Source organism: Cyprinus carpio, chromosome B8, assembly GCF_018340385.1.
Source record: "Cyprinus carpio isolate SPL01 chromosome B8, ASM1834038v1, whole genome shotgun sequence".
Classification (NCBI taxonomy): Eukaryota; Metazoa; Chordata; class Actinopteri; order Cypriniformes; family Cyprinidae; genus Cyprinus; species Cyprinus carpio.
The window spans coordinates 6,991,241-7,008,828 of NC_056604.1; the positions used below are offsets into that span (position 1 = coordinate 6,991,241).

A 17,588-nucleotide genomic window follows, 5' to 3' on the forward strand; every position below is an offset into this window, starting at 1 on the left:
ACATTCTGTGCAAATGCAACCTTGATATCTTTAATATTGACTAAGACATGTCAAATATTGAAATCATAGTGAAATTAATGGTTGAATCAAAATTTTATGCTTGTTACCGCATAATTAGATTTTTAGACTTTAGCATGGCTTTCACAAAGAGGGTCACATTTAAGAAATTAACATTTTTATTCAGCAAAGATGCATTCAACTGATCAACAGTGTCAAAAGACATTTACAGTACAATGTTACAAAAACTATCACAATTTTCACCTAAATTTATTTAGCAATTAATTTAGTTTCAACTTTGACAATAATAATATATTAGAATGATGTCTGAAGGATCATGTGAAACTGGAAAGAAGATTACTGGCTCCTGAAAATTCAGCTTTGCCGTCACAGGAATAAATAACATTTTAACATATATTCACATAGAAATAATTTCTTTTTAACTGCAAAAATATTTCACAATATTACTGTTTTTACTGTATTTTTAATCAAATAAATACAGTCTTATTGAGCATTGAGAATGTTTAAAAACATAAAAAATCTAATAGAATTCAAACTTCTGAACAGTAGTGTAAAGTTTTGGAAAGACCAAAATCTCTAAAACTGTTTCTCAATTTTATTGATTATATGTCTTCTTCAGTTGAATAATGAGTATTGGTGAATCATTCACCATATTTTAATTTCCTCTGTCTACAATCCTCCCAGATAAAATAAAGTTATTGTATTTGATTAATCAAGAAAGATAAAACACTTGGCATTGAGTTAACTAATAATATATTAAGTTAACTAATAAAATGTACCCTCATTTCTGCATTTTTGATGACTTCAGGAGCTTGGAAAACTTGGCAAAACAGTGTTCGTGTATGTAGACTGGTTGCATCTGGGTTCAAAAAGATAACTGTAAAGCGAATATAATTTTGATGTTATGTAATGTTTAGACAACACTATATAGGGAACAGAGAGCAATTTTGTACACAGAAGATAGTATGTTACACATTGCAAAGGACTGTTCCTTCTCCTCGTCCTTCAGCATCGGACAGCACATTGTGCCACGAGCACCCAGACAGACATCAGAGCAAAGGAGAGAACACTACAACTTGAAATAAATGAACAATCACTTTGAAGGACCTTGGAAAGAAAATAAACAGAATCAGATTAAAAAAGCACATTTGCAAGGAGAAACAGGAGTGGTAACCCATCAAGTGGGCTTTTCAGAGGGACACAGCCCACCTGGGTTCCGCTCTCGTCTTTTCTATCAGTCCTTCATACTTATTTTCTGTTCATTCTCCATCCGTCTTTCATCTTCCCTCCAGAGTCCATGCTCTCTTCTCCTCTCTGTTCACTGAATCTCACTCTCAGTGCTTTATTATTAAAGCGTATGGTCTAAGACCCCGGTGACACCACAGAAACAATGAGCTATTCTACTCTGCCACTGTAATCAGATGAACCAATAGAGAGGAAGAAACTCAATGGTCACCTCTGACCTGCTGCCGATGGGTCTATGGACAAGCAGATGCTGGTGACTTCATTTTACATGAATGTAGGCCTTGTGTTGTGCTTTTTTCAATCCTACATCTATGTTGTGCATGAAAATCAAGTCCATATGTGGTACATTTACTAGACAAAGTTAACAACAACTAAACTGGTTTTGCAGGTAAAAAATTATATAGGGAGCTTTGATTCTGGTTAAGAGACTGTTAAAAATATGACCCCATACTCACTGTGTTGGAAGGGCGAGGGTGCTGGGCTGGACTTTGGGTCTTCTTTTGGCAGATGTTCCCATCTGATTAGCTGAGCGTTTGAGTGACTGTTGGTTTAGAAGACTGGAGGCCAGACCTGCATGGTACTGTAACTACAGAAAGAAAAACACATGTTCAGGTACTACGGCTGTAAAATTACTGATCTCCTGATCATGATTATTGGAGTATCTTGGAGACGTTGCCACAGTTCTTCTGGACTTAGTCTGTCTCAGTTTGTTCTGTTTCTTCATGTCATTCCAGACAGACTGGATGATGATGAGATCAGATACCACAGATATCTTGTATTATTGTCGATGGCCACAGAGTATAACAAACAGAATTGGTAAAATACACTAATTCTACTAGACGCTGGACGAAAAGTTGATGAAGTGTAAACTATCAACTCTGGAATCAGTTCTAAACCGGTTGATTTTGAATCTTCAGATTCGATTCCCTCTGAAAATCTGAGCTAAAAATTTCCTTACAGCAGCTTACAAAGGACAGCAAAATAAACGAAATCATCACAGCCTAATTGGGCTTTTATGAATTGTTTACCCAAAACACAGTTCCAATCTTGTCAACAATCTGCTCTTCTGGGAGAAAGCACAGTTGCTTGCATATAGTACTCCATCACATTTTCCTTGTGTTCCTCCTCGTCTCCTGCCCACCTCCTCCCCCTCGCCTCCTGTCTTACTATGTTGAGCATGAAATATCTTTGGCTTTGAAGTCGCAGTATCGCAGAAGCCTGTCAATAGCTCTTCTGCTCATGTGATGAAACCATGTGAAAGGTGACGGCTATCCAGAATGCTCAGGTGTAGCTCTCTGTCACTCACGTCAGGACAGATGTTAATGGACGTGACAGAACTCTGGACCTGACATCATCCTGCATGCTTAACCAACATTTGGGCAGTTAAACATTGGGAAATTGCTTTCCATTGGGGCCAATGGTTCTACAGGATACTTAGGCTTACAATGCTTTTGAGAAACTCAGCCAAGGAGAACTTCAGTACTAGCTAACTTGATAGTTAACCAAATAGTTTTATAAATGAGTGACTTATTGCTTGACAAACTGCAACTTCAAAGTATCTTCTCCAACACAGCAGTCAGCTTGCTGGGAGATCTCAAGAAAATCAATAGTCTGCGAGCAACACGCCGGTAGTGAGCGAGGACAATCGGAACACAAGCGGTGACAAAAGTGATCTCATCAGGCTTCAGAATTCATCAGCATGCACCCCCATACAAACCTGGCTCTTAAATTAGAGCTTGCATAGGCCCGTGCCTCATTAATTGCTATTAAAATATTCCTCCTATTGAGCTAATTAGCCATGTTCCGAGGAAGCGGAGCGACGTTTGCTGAGTGAGAAGCAGACGGCGCAGCACTCCCCCTGTTTAATTTGGCTCGACCAAAGCAGCTGTGTTAACGGGGAATTATTTTAATTAACTGAATCTCCTTTTCGTAGCTAATGAGCCGACTTGGTAAGGGCCAGATCTTGTACGAGCGTAGCACGTACGGTGGGAAGCTGGGCTCCAGCTGTATAAAAAGCCCTTGCTAATAAATAAAAAGCCTACATAACAAGGTAAGAAAAAAAACAACACACAAATAGAAGATGCTGTCAAGATGGCTCAGGCGCCTTTGAATGTCAAGTGGCTTGAGAGATTTGGTGCATTAAAAACATCCACATCAATCACCACTGGTTTAAATACTGGCCCCTGGTAATTGTGTAGTTTGGAAATTCATGGATAATTAAAAAAATTCTTCATTATGACATGACTGGGCAACATACTGAATGTTTAATATATTTGTGAAAAGACTGCTGGAACGGGAGTTTGTAAGTTCAATTCAATTATGTGCAAATCAAACTGTCAGTTCTAATGAATATAATATCAATTACTTGTATGCATTTTTTTAATTAAAATGAAAATCAATATGAAATAAAAAAAACACTCAATTCAATTAATTAATAATAGTATAAAAATTGAGCACTAATTCATTTTGGCTAAAATGTAGCCTAATGTATAACAATGCACATTATGAATAATTATACTGCATTATTGGCCTCCACTTTAATAACCCTTTACAATGAATTATAAAAACATAATAATAATAATAATAATAATAATAATAAGTATTCCAATAAATACTCATCATGATTTTCTATTAAAATATCGCCTGCATCAATTCTTTTATGAAACACTCAATTAATAATCACCTGGTTGATTAAATAGTCTCATCCTAAACTTTTCTTGACGAATATCCTGTCTTACTCAGAAATATTTCAGAAGTAACATGGGTTGCTTCATGTTAATTGTGAGTATATATCAAGATATACACTGACTATTGTCAAAAGGCTGAAAAACATTAAGATACTGAAAAAAGATTACTATTTTTTAAAGTGTGCTGCCCATTATTTCCTACAGTATGTATTTCTGTCAGTTAGAGGAACCAAAAGCAACATCTACAAGATGAAGCCTTGTTCACAAGGAATAAGGGAGAGTGAAAAAACAATGAGGCAAAGGACAAAAGATGTGGAGGATAGCGGAGAATGAGTACGAGAGAGAGAGAGAGACTCAGAGGACAAGATGGGCATTACCCAGAATGCTGTAAGGCAGCTGAGAGTGTCCTCTCATTGGGGCAGCTGAAGATTAAAGCGCGGGGTCAGAATCTGACTTGTGAGAGAATGCACAGGACACGTCACCATCAAAAGGAACAAAACAAGACAGCCTCGTTCACTGGAAGCAGACACAATCACAGAAGCACAGAAGAACCATTGCATCGTGCTATACCACATTATCATGCTATAATCCAATCCAAGATGTTACACATTCCGTTTTAAATAAGACAGTTCAAAAACACACAAAAGCATTCCAAGGAAACTCTTTACCTCAAGGTGTGTGTGTGTGTGTGTGTGTGTGTGTATATATATATATATATAAGCATAGTGCAAGCAATATACTGATCATGTGCTTCAATATATTAATCTATTAAAAGGTGAAGCCTTAAATGGGGACATATCAATGCATACAGTAAATCACGACAACATATACTATACTGTGAAGGAATTATGATGCATACTATATGTATATGCTTTAAGTAAAGTGTTATGTCACACAGGGTTCCCAGGAACATTTATAAGACCTTTAAAAAAAAATGTTTTTAATAAGAACAGGGCATCCACCACCATCTTCCAGATCTCTGCAACACTCCGACTGCAGTGCATCTCATTCCTGATGCTTTTGCGTTTAATACTATAAGCAGACCTAGAGGACTAGTACTTATGCAAGCAAACACCCCTGCATTATTCCATGCAACTAATCGCACATGCCCATCAAATCCAATATCTATTCAAAGAAGCTTGGTTGGGGGGGGAGGGGAAAGAAAATGTATGTAACGTATTTTGTGCAAGTTAAAACAGCTCTCTTTGATCATTCGCTGCTTGTAACTCTGCACTGAAAAATGATGAAATGACTGTTTGTATGAGTGCGTCTTTATCTAAAATCCCACCATAACTTTACATAGCCTTGAGGGGAAAATCACCTAAATTTGTTCAACTCAGTTCTACTACATTTGAGAGGTAGACTCCTGGGAGAATGTAGAGGGTGTAGAAATTATCATCATATTTTACGTCTACCAAAAATATTTAATTTATAATCAAGTTTCTAAAAGCTATGTCCAGTTGTGAAGGCAAAAATTGTGTCATTTCGAAACATTTAGAGGCATGTCAGCTAATATTGCTCATGGGAAATTGTCCCTTCACAAACTCTGTTTTCTTAGGAAAAAAATGTTTGCTAAATGCCAAATTAGATCTTTAGAGAGTGCAATTAAATATGCAATTTAATGTATATGCAACCTATAGCACTGCATCTAATAAGAACATCTCATATGTATCTTGAATAAACTCAGAGAATGAATAATCAAGAGACAGCAGCAGCTGAAAATATTACATAGAGGCTGCTACATCCATATGCATAATCTACGGTCTCATTGAAAATATTTAGTCAAGCGATAATTAAGACATTAATCCCCATGCAATGAGAGATAGAAAACAGACACCTCAAGACTGGGAAGGTGGAAGAGGGAAAGAGGAAGAGACAGCTATGCTGCAGTCAGGGGGTTAATTAATTTTTAAATATCAGCCAGGGATCACAAGGTCTAGGGTACTTTCTATGCCTGGTTCTCATAAATCAGGGTTATGAGTAACGCAAATGAGATCAGACATATTCCATGCAGGAAACCCATTTGGATTTAAACAAGTTTCTACAGGCAGTGATTGAATAAGGAAAGAGAGACATGTGATATCAAAACAGTTTTAAAGGAACAGTTCACCCAAACATAAAATTATGCCTGCTATATGCCGCTGTTGTTTTTTATGGAACTACCATAAATGTAGTTCAGAGGACTTCTGAAGTCAAATGACAGCTCAATGTGAGGAAAAGACCAAACTTCTGTTAATTTGTCATTCAGTAATAATCCTGAAATCTCATTCATGGCCATGTTCAGTTTCAAAAGACGCCAAAAGCACACTTTTCAAGTCTGAGGTCACTGACAACAAAACTTTATTTGTAAAATAAGAACAAAATTGTCAGTTCGATTGAGATGTGAAACTATTACACAAAGCAATCATATGACTCTAGATGCACACAAGTCAAATAATATAGACTATATTTACAAATGATATATAATGTTTTTGGCCCTTTTTGTGATGCAATGCAGGTGTGAAAACTATTAACAGTTCGAATTTAACAGTTAGAAAAAAAAAATCTTAGACACCATGCAATCGATTGCAGAAAAATTAGGGATGCACGATAAATATTGCACAAAATGTAATGTGCATCTCGTCAGCAAAGCCGGTTCTGTTATCAGCGGTAAATCTCTACACGTGTGTGCTTTCACGTGGAGCAGCATTTACTACACAGAACCGTTGTTCACTGACAAGCTGCGCAAAACCACGATCACGGCTCTGTGTAGTAAATGCTGCTCCACGTGAAAGCACACACGTGTAGAGATTTACCGCTGATTACAGAACCGGTGTTCTGTCGATTTATCCTACGCTGTCAGATTTTCCTCCCTCCCATTAAAATGTGGGTAGTACAATTCGACAACGAAAAATGCTATCGATAAAATTATGGTTTATTAACATCTACACATACCATAACCCTAAACCGACCCTTAGAGTAATGCAAATACAGTAATTATGTGTTATATTCGCGGTTGAAGCCAGAAGGGATACATTTACAGGAAACCAACAATAAATATATATTTTCTACCTATTAGATTGTGTTTTATTAAAGTCTATTCCTACCCCAACCCTAAACCTACCCTTACAGTGATGCAAATACATAAAATATTGTTGTTTAGCCTGAGAAAACGGACGCAATATTGCTGTGCGTATGAGCAGTAAACAATGGTAGTAAAATCTGATGGGTAGGATAAAATGCCAGGACACAGGCTTTACTGACGAGATGCGCATTAAATATTGTGCCAAAATTTGTCATGCAGTCCTAAAAAAATTGTCGAAGCTAGATTTTAAAAAACACTTCTATGCGCCGAAGGACATTTTTCCATTTCATGTATCAATTCATATTAAATGCTTGGAAGGTTTAGAAAATGAAGAAAATATTTCTAAATTACCATTTACAAACTAAGAAACAAGCAGTGATAGCAATTAGGTTAAACCCTATAAAGAAGTACCATTATCATCTACGTTCATCCAATTTTAACATCAACCAAAAACTTTACAGATAGACATCGTCCCCACATCCTTCTAAACAAACAATTTAAATGAACATTCACTCATATGAATAGCAAGCACTGTAAAAAAAAAAAATATACATATCAAAGGTTCTCGCTTGTCCCTTGCTCTTTTAATGAGGAATTAGCAGGCCGAGGCGAGCAGAGACCACTGTTCGTTCAACTTTACACTCCCTTGTCTTAGAACTAATAAGGAATCCAAGCTGGCTAAAGTTACCACATCAAACATTTTTCTCAGAGCAGTGCATTTTCAAAAGGTCGCTGTTTTTTTTCCCAGCCCCTCTTAGTTGTTTCTCGTTCTTTTCCACCCTTTTTCGTCCCTTCGCGCCACGCTGATCTTTAAGACTGACCAGGCTATTAGTCCTCCATGGCATGGCAATTGGCAGACACATGCTCCATCATTAACTGCAGGGCTGAAACATGTTGTGATGGCAAGTCCGCTGCTCTCTGATCTTATTGTGGGCTCTGGGTTTGAGGCCTGCCATTTGTTTCTTCTGACAGCTTCGTTCAAGACATGATTAAAGCGCCTAACCAGCTGCACGGTTCAGTACGATGTGAAAAGCCACGAGCCTCTGCAAAATTCACAGCATTCTTTTGATTAGTTTGAGGGCAAAAAAAAATTGTAGGCTTATATAGAAATATCCATAATATAAACTCTGACACAAGGGACTGACTTATGATATAGCTGTTAGACACCTATAGTGGCAACTCTACTGTTCTCAACTGTTGTACAGCGAAGAGGTTAGAATTTACAAGAAGTGAACAAAATCGTACATCTATCTGCAAAAACAGGCGAAGACCCAGCAGCTATAGTGCAGCCGTCTCTATGAAATTCTGAAGTATAGATGGACGTGATTATTAAAATAATGTTTTTTTTGTTTTTTGTTTTAATTGTTTCCTCCACTGTAGCTCTCAAAAGATTATTCCAAGTGTGACTTCACTGATGCCTAACAACAATGGATCTGTCGAATGTCACATTGGGCCCTACTGACTTTTGTTGTATTAAAGAAACATTGTTCAAAAGAAAAAAGAAAATCGTGCAGGTTTGGAACAACATAAAGGTGAGTAAATGATGACAATTTTTATTTGTGGCTGAACTATCCTATTACATTTTTAAATAAAGGGTAGTTTGTTTGTTTATTAATTCATTCATTCATTCCCTGTGTAAAAACATGGTAATAAAAAAACATAAGATTCTACTGGTATTAACAAAAATTGTTTAAAATATTGTGTTTCACTGGAAAAAGAAAATCATGCAGGTCTGGAACAAAACAAAGGTGAGAAAATGAAAATTTTTATTTTTGACTGAACTATTCCTTATAATTTTTAAATTAAAGTGTGATTAATTATTTCATATATTTATTTTTGGTTAACTGTGCATAGTAACTAACTAAATAAATCCGTAAATAAACAGGTAATGCAAAACATTAAATTGTACTGGTACTGGCATGAGTTACTGAAAAGTTGGTATCATGACTGCTCTAGTGGATAATAATATTGCAGGAATGAAATAAAATATAAAATACATCTGCACTGTTCCCATAGCTCATCAGGAGTCTTAGCGCTTTCTGAGCTGGCTCAACTGTATGAATATGATTTGAATTCCCTACATGTTTTAGAATGTAGATGTCAAATGTAGAATTTCTTTGAGATTAGAGCCAATCTGTCTGAATTAAGAGACTGCTTATGTAAAGGTTCATTGTAAAGTCCATGTCCAAAGAACAGATTTTTCTTTAATTCATAAGCAAATTACAACCTTAGCAATTTCACACAAGTGGGGCTAATTTCTGCTTCTTAATCTTTTGATCTCATTAGTTGTCCAGGTGTGCAAGCCAGTCACTTAAGAAGAAGAATATCAGAGCGCCGCTGGCAAAGTGACCTTGTGAAAGTCATTTTACTCACAGAGTTTCTTTCAATCACAGTCATACGCACTTATGATGCATGCTTACATGTTAGACGAAAGACAATTAAAGGGAAACATGTTTGGCCCTTGGTTACTAGCTGTCACTCACCATCGCTTACTGCCTGATGTGTTTGGCTCCAGAAATCTCAAGGTCTCCTCCTTCCTGAGGCTTTGGCTTCATTAAATGGGAAGTGCATTTGCATACTGTTACTTGTAATGCAGTAAATAGTGTAAAAATATGGTGGACAGAGACCAAAAATAACCAACGCAATAACCAAATTTCCCTTCTCACTTGAACTTGATTACAGTGAATTATTATACATTTTTATGTATTTTACAGTATATATATAAAAGATAAATTTCCATGCCAGACCACTCACATAAAGCACAAATCCACAACATACACACAAAATAATTTTAATAAATAAACAAAATAGACCTAAATAAGCATAAATCACCATACTTGCACCTATAAACACAATTTATAATATAAATATATGATTACTATGACAAGTTTCTATTAATAAAATGAACCACAATAAAAATATATTAAAAACACTCATTTATTGATTAGCAAAAGGCTCATCATTGTCAAGTCAAATGTACACATTCAAAGCTGAAAATAATGTTGATGTTTATAACTGAATATTTTCATTTCATCATAGTTGCATTTAGAAGATTAGCAATTAGACTAGGAATTGTTGAAAAATAAATAAATAAATAAATTAAGATATAGTTCAACCAAAACATAAAACTAGTATAATTTACTTTTCCTGATGTCATTACAAAACATGCACTGCCCAAGCTGTTCTTTGCTATAAAATCAAAAGACACTGACAATTTATACTTGAATACTCGAATGAATAACTAAAAATATTATTTTAAAAATGTAAATAACTAACACCATAAAAAAATAGTTCACATGATTCCATACACCATTTGATATCAAGTGATATGGACAATGTTTATGCTTCTTTTTTGTCTTTAACATAATAATATGGGATTGAAACGTCATGAAGGTAAGTAAATAAATGTAATTTAATTGTGTTTAATGTTTCTTTAATCTTCTATTCTATGAAGAAAGAATTTTATTTCAGATTACAGAACGGATGTATTTTCACTCTACCCAAGTTAATCATATATTTACCCAAGTTACCCTGAGACATAAAAACAAACTCTCTGAGCAAACAGAGATTAAAATCATGAAACATTTCTGCAAAAAAGTCTGGAATGTCACATAATTCATGTGCTCCTGGCAGCCCTGGGTCTGCTGGCACTAGGGGAGCTCTAGTATTTATATGACAGAATAACAGTTTGATGTCTTAACTGTCTCTCTGTGCACCCTGACACCTCTGTTGTACTGACAGAGCACAACCATGTCTCAAATACAATTAAACAGTCATTAAACCATCTTAAAAAAAAGACTTTAAAGGGGTCCTATTATGCTCTTTTAAAAGGTCTTGATTTTGTTTTGGGGGTGTACTAGAACAGGCTCTCATATTAGGTTGTTCGAAAAAAACATTATTTTTCACATATTTTACATTATTACAACACCTCTCTCCCCAGTCTGACATGAACGGCTCGAATAGTTCCTGTATCAAATAAAGGCCCGTCTTCTGGATTACGAAATGTGCTGTGATTGGTTAGCTGGGCCAGTGTGTGCTGTGATTGGTTAGCTGGGCCAGTGTGTGCTGTGATTGGTTAGCTGGGCCAGTGTGTGCTGTGATTGGCAGCACTCGGCGCCTGGTCGGGAAATGTCTTGCCTCTTACCGCAGCTGCCTGCAAGCTTCAGTTTAAATATTGTGTCAAAATCAAATCAATTTGAGTGTGATTTAAACCCGGATGATTTTAACCACTCTAAGAATCAGAATCAGAAAGAGCTTTATTGCCAAGTATGCTTGCGCATAAGTGATTTCTGTTAAATAAAATATCTCCTTTTGAATTGGACTTTGAGCTTTGTAACTTTGCAGATCTTTTTTATGCTCAAACAGCAACATTACAGACTAACTAAAGTTGAAAAAGTGAAAAAGCATAAATGCAACAAAGTCAGGAAGATCCTATGATACATGTAAACTTAAGACTATTGTGGCAATACCAGTGCTGTTCGATACTGTGTGACAAAAGCTGGTCAAGTGATCTTGAAAATAGTAGGTTCATTGTTTTTAGTTTCAAAATGTCCCTGCATTATTTTGTAGTTAACATTTTCTAATGTAAAATGCTTCTCACTTACTAAAAACTAAAAACCTAAGGCCTCAGGAAGAAGTGGACCTTGAGATTCCTGAGACAAAACACATCAGGACATAATGAGGGTGAGTGACAGCTACTTGCCAAAGGCAAAACATGTTTCCCTTTAATTAACTCTTGATCTATTCACTCTCAAATCCAACTGGACCAACTTTAACAGACTGCTGAATTTGAACAGATTACATACTCACTAAAAATCCAATTAGCAAAATTTTAAGTTGGTCCTTGGAAAAGATGCAACTGTGAAACGTACATTATTGTAAACATGCCAGGATGAAATCACACTCACACACAAACAAATCTGCACCATAATTTACTACAACTTGAATGTTTTGGGGTCATTTGGAGACATTATACTTTTTTTTCTCTGAGGTCCAATTATAAGAAAGAAAAATCAATTTTAGATATTTTCTTTTGTGCCACAGTTATAATTTAGTTTGTTTTCACCATTCTTAATTTCAAAATAATGCAAATTTGTTGATTCTTCATGGTGTAACTCCATAAATGTTCCATAATGATCATAATTAATAATATTAATAAAAAAAAAAAAAAACTCATCTTATCCTAAATACCAATTGATATCTGATGCCCACACCACAGGTTGACAGGCCACCAGAAACCGACTCGAAGGAGACAATGGCCAAAAACAGCCATACTAAAAGAAGCAAGTGCATTAATCCTGGGGTAATCTGCATGGAGGAAACATCCGCATCGATTGTGTTTATAGTGGGGCGGGCGTTGTGCTGTCTGGGCAGACAGCGCGGAAGCATCAATACTTCTGCAGAGAGGCTTGGTTTGGCCTCACGCCCGTGTTTGCCCACACACACCTAATTCTGCTGTAACGCTCCGACCCTCAGAGTGTGGAAAAACAGCTGGCCTACCACCCAGAGGGCAGAAGAAGCTCACAAACCGTACTGATGCAGTACCGCCTCACTCTAATGAGACCAGTAGAACGCAGATATTTAGTTAAGGTTTTCAAACTGGGAAAACAAAACTAAAAAAAATCTGAAAGTTTTGACCTCAAAAGTCAACATGAAACCGAATTTAAGATTTAGACAATTTAAGACAATTTACTTAAAGTCCTCTCACAATTGATGAAGTATGCATCACTGATTCGGTTATTTTCCTGTTTATTTCTGTGAAGCTGCTTTGAAACAAGCTATACTGCATGAAGCGCTATATACTCTTAGGGTGTATTATGCAATTCATCAGTCAACTTTAATCTAATCTAAAATGTAGTGTTTTCACAACCATTAAAGGTGAAGCAGGTCATTTCTAAACCACTAGTGGCACATAACTGAATTGAAAAAAGTGGAGGAAAAGCAAAAGTTATTTTATAATTGAGATACTATTATAATTTTTAATAAGTACTTTAATTTTTTTTTCAGTTTTCATTGGAATTTAAGTGAATGTTTTGGTAATTTTGTGTTTTTGTTATTTATATTTCTAATTTTATTTATTTTTAAATGTCTGTATAGTTACAATAATATAAATAATATATATTTTTTTTTACATTTTTATTTTAGTACATCAAATTTAGATAAAAATATGAAATGTTGAATAAATTTACTTTTCAGTTTTTTTCAGTTAATATAGGCTATACATCATATATATAAGCTATACATAATATATTATATATAGGTCTATTAGTCGAATATCAATTCATAATAAATAAATAAATACCCAATATGGTTCTATTAATAAAGTCATAAATAAATAAATAACCAATATTGTGCCATTACAATTGTGCATTTCATTAAAAATATAGACATTGTGACATAGAAAGGGATGCACAACCACTAAACTGGAAAAAAGGAATTAAAAAGTGTCAATAAAAGCACCTTTGGGCAAGAAGAGGCATGAAACATTTCAAAACAATTCAATTCAATATGACTTAAAAAAAAAAAAAAACACCTACCAGTGATGTTTCAAGAGCTTTTCTGTGCAATAGCAATGCTGAAAAGATCTGATTTTGCTCGAAGAAGCTGACCTGTGTACACCTACTATTAAGCAAACAGTGTGGAGAGAGCAACTGATGAGTAGCTTCTATTGATTGAGCACTTTAACCCCAGCTATTCTGCACCAAAAACCCGCCACACATTCACCAATTCATACAGGACACCTGAACAAGTGATCAGCAACTGCAAAACACTCTTCACCCTTTAATAACCTATTACTTAAACCTCAAATTAAGAATCAAACCACTGCTTTGTGCTGTGTTTCCATAAAACAAATAAAGAGTGTGTCTCCTGGTCTATCATAATGCTACCTGCATCACCTGCAAAGGCGAAGCATCAAAGACCTCAAGAACAGAGCAGGCATCCTGTGAAATTGCATTTACAGTAAGAATAGCAAATCTTGTTCAATAACACTTAGGACAGAAGACCTACTCAAGATCAAAAGAAGTCAAAGCACTCAGCCGTAATGGATATTGAGCAAATGTTGGTTCTGCTGTGAGAACACCCACATCTATTGAATCTCAAGTGTGTGCTCTTCTGGCAAGACGTGGTCCGCGTTCTATTGAGAGGATTCACTCGAGGACCTTGATCCAAAGAGAACATCATTTTACAGCTGTTTCAGGAACAAAAGAAGATTTACTAGGCAAGAAGAAACACAACTCTATTTTCTGTCAAATTAAGTAGACGGACTTGGCGAGCTTTTTTACATTTCAAACTTCTCACATTGCTTTAAGCGAATCACAGATACAAGCTATAATGTGTCTCATTGATGCGCTGCGAATTAGAACATCAAACTGTAGACCTGCTTCCTCTTGATTATAGTATTAAAGTATTATTAGACGCAAGATGATATTCAATTCCATGTCTCAGCTGAGTCTGACGCCTATGATGATGTAAGTCTTGTATTCATGTTCGTCTGGAATTCATCAATGGATGTGAAGTAACTTTTAATACTAAATATAGACATTGTCCGTACTGTCTATTAAGGCAAAAAAAAAGTCTCTGACCAACACCTCCAATTTACAATGAACGCAAAATATACTTTTTTAATCTGTTCACTTAGCGGTTATATCACGGTGTAGAACACAAATACACTACAATATGCATCTCTGTTTACATACCAAAGACTAGGACTTTAATCATGATTTCTGCTCCTCTTGATTCATTAAGCATAAAATTCTGTGATATTTTATGGTTATTGATCCTGAAAACATTTAATTTTGACATTTGCGTTGTCTTTCATCAATAACAAGCCTCCACTAGTTTTGATGCTTGACGTTGCTGTGTGTTTAGGACTTAAATCCCCCAAATAGTGCTTTTCTTCTAAATGTTTACATTTTCCCAAACTGGCAACCATGCACTGATACTGTCAAAAACCACTTAAACTCAGTTTTATTTAGGAGAAAAAAAAAGGAAAAAAAAAACAAACAAACAAACCTTTCTGTCCTTCATGTTTTAATATTCAAGACACTCCAGTTATTACTATTGCATTTTTTGCAGTGACCAATGTAAATGAAACATTAAAGAGAAATCACACTTTACAGCTGACACATATCAGATGTAACCACTATAAACAAAATACTCTTGTTTACCGAAAGTTTCCGCAATGAGAATTTCAAACACTTACATGACTTTTTCATTACATTTCCGATCATTTCAGAATGTATTTTTTTTTTAAATATATTTTTTATTTGGCAAGGATGCATTAAATCGATCGATAGTGAAGAATAGCAAAGACACAAGATACAGTAGTCAGCATTTGAAGTGGATCACAAAAGTTCATCAAAGTTGTCCTAAGACAAGAACACATTTTGGTTTTAGCTTTTAGGACGACTTTGATGAATTGTTTTGATCCACTTCAAATGTTGACTAGTGTACTTATATTTCAAATAAATGTTATTTCTGTGAACTTCCTATTGATCAAAGATATATTTTAATTATATAATATAAACCCTTGTATTTGGTTTTATATACATTATATATATATATATATATATATATATATATATATATATATATATATATATATATCTCAGGGGTTACACAAAAATATAATACTGAAAATAATAATAAATGTTTCTTGAGCATTAAATCAGCATATTAGAATGATTTCTGAAGGATCATGTGACAGATGATTGGAGTAATGAAAATTCAGCTTTGCCATCAGAGGAATAAATGACATTTTCATTATTATTTCACAGTATTATTGTTTTTTTTTTTTTTTTTTTTTTTTTTTTACTTCATTTTGATCAAATAAATCCAGCCCTAATAAAACATCTTACTTATACATTAAAAAGAAAATTTTGCCAACCCCACATTTTGAAAAATACAAATACCTTTTTCAAGGCCTGGAAAAGAACAAAACATTTTAACATTGTCCAAGACTGTGAAACCCTGGACCACACCAAGGTGACCCTTTATTCCGTCATTCAGTATTGAATATATTTCTGGAGTGACATATGGTTGAAGTCTAAATAGACCATTTACAACATTTGTAATTTAAATTTCATTCCATTACCTTTAAATCTCCTGTGTGTGTTACATATAAAGCCTATAATGCAAGGTGAATCAGCAAAATGCTGACAACTTACTTTATTGGACCATTTGTAAGCCTGGAGCAGCTGGCTGTAGAGAGGTGTTTTGTCCTGAACGGGGTCTAAACTGAGCAGGCCACTGTTGTGTAAGGGGTGACTCTCTGATGGCCTGCCAACCAAAGTACTGAGACGCTCCAATTCACTGCAGAAACAAGAAACAAGAGTTTTTTGCCATACATAATGAAAAGGGGTTGATATTTGGTGGAGTGTGGTGAAAAGTACTGAGAATTAGTGCTTTGCATTTAACCCATCCGAAGTGCACACACACAGAGCAGTGAACACACACACACACTGTGAACACACACCCGGAGCAGTGGGCAGCCATTTTATGCTGCGGCGCCCGGGGAGCAGTTGGGGGTTCGATGCCTTGCTCAAGGGCACCTAAGTCGTGGTATTGAAGGTGGAGAGAGAACCTGTACATGCACTCCCCCACCCACAATTCCTGCCGGCCCGAGACTCGAACTCACAACCCTTCGATTGGGAGTCCGACTCTCTAACCATTAGGCCACGACTCCCCATGAACTAATGAAACAAATGTCACATATGATTACATCCTTTTCATTATGGTTCCCAAAGCCAAGCTTAAATCAAGATATTTTAATTTACTGAGCCATATTTAAAAAGATGTCAGTAATTATTTAGAAAAACATACCATAATACATTAAAATCAAAAATTAATGAACGTGGGAATTCATAATCTGTCATAATGCCGACAGCAGTGGGTAGTACCATGTTACCATGGTTTACTACAATAGGCTAACACTTGAATTTTGGCAGTGACTATGTTTACCTTTAGAACATTTCACAGGGTTATTGAATGCTTAGACAATTAACTCACTTTAAGTCGCGATTGACTGACTGTAAGTTATCTTGGAATTCAGTTATAAAGACTTTCTCCCGCCCTTCAAGGGTCTCCTTATTTTTCATCCCATCTTTAAGAGAATCGAACACCCTGGTGACGCTCGATCGAAGAGCCTGGATGGCATTAATCGCTTGAGAAAACGCTTCTAAATTTACTCCAACATTCATAACGTCCGCCATGGCTGCTGCGTCCGCGAACACTGGCGCGCGAGTGACGTCACTGACGCAGAAGGGATGATGGGATTTGTAGTTTCTAACAGGGGCGCGCTCGTTCACATTTGTAATGGTCGTTTATTGGTACAATCTTGACACAAGCAAAATGATTGATAGAAGCATGTTTTATTCTGTAATAAAATCTTAATTATAAGAAAATGCCGAAAGCTAAAAGTTTTGGAAAGTAATTTCTGTTTTACAATAATATCTCGCTTGTAAGCAAAAACTCACTAATTCTGTCATTATTTCAATTAACACGTCACGGAAAGAATAGGATATAGCTGTGCATGGCATCGTGTTTGGCCAGCTAACAACGGCATTAGACAAACA

At 35.7% G+C, this 17,588-nt stretch overlaps 1 protein-coding gene across 1 annotated transcript in view; it reads right to left on the reverse strand.

The window, feature by feature from the left end:
- Positions 1–17,273, reverse strand: part of LOC109079878 (mediator of RNA polymerase II transcription subunit 27) — a 53,509-nt gene extending 36,236 nt beyond the window's left edge. Inside the window, exons 1-3 of the mRNA XM_019094983.2 lie at positions 17,023–17,273; positions 16,182–16,326; positions 1,719–1,849 (exon numbers count right to left, since the gene is read on the reverse strand). Of these exons, the coding sequence (XP_018950528.1) occupies positions 1,719–1,849; positions 16,182–16,326; positions 17,023–17,225 (479 nt within the window). The 5' untranslated portion in view covers positions 17,226–17,273. The remainder of the gene's footprint in view (positions 1–1,718; positions 1,850–16,181; positions 16,327–17,022) is intronic.
- Positions 17,274–17,588: the final 315 nt, after the last annotated feature.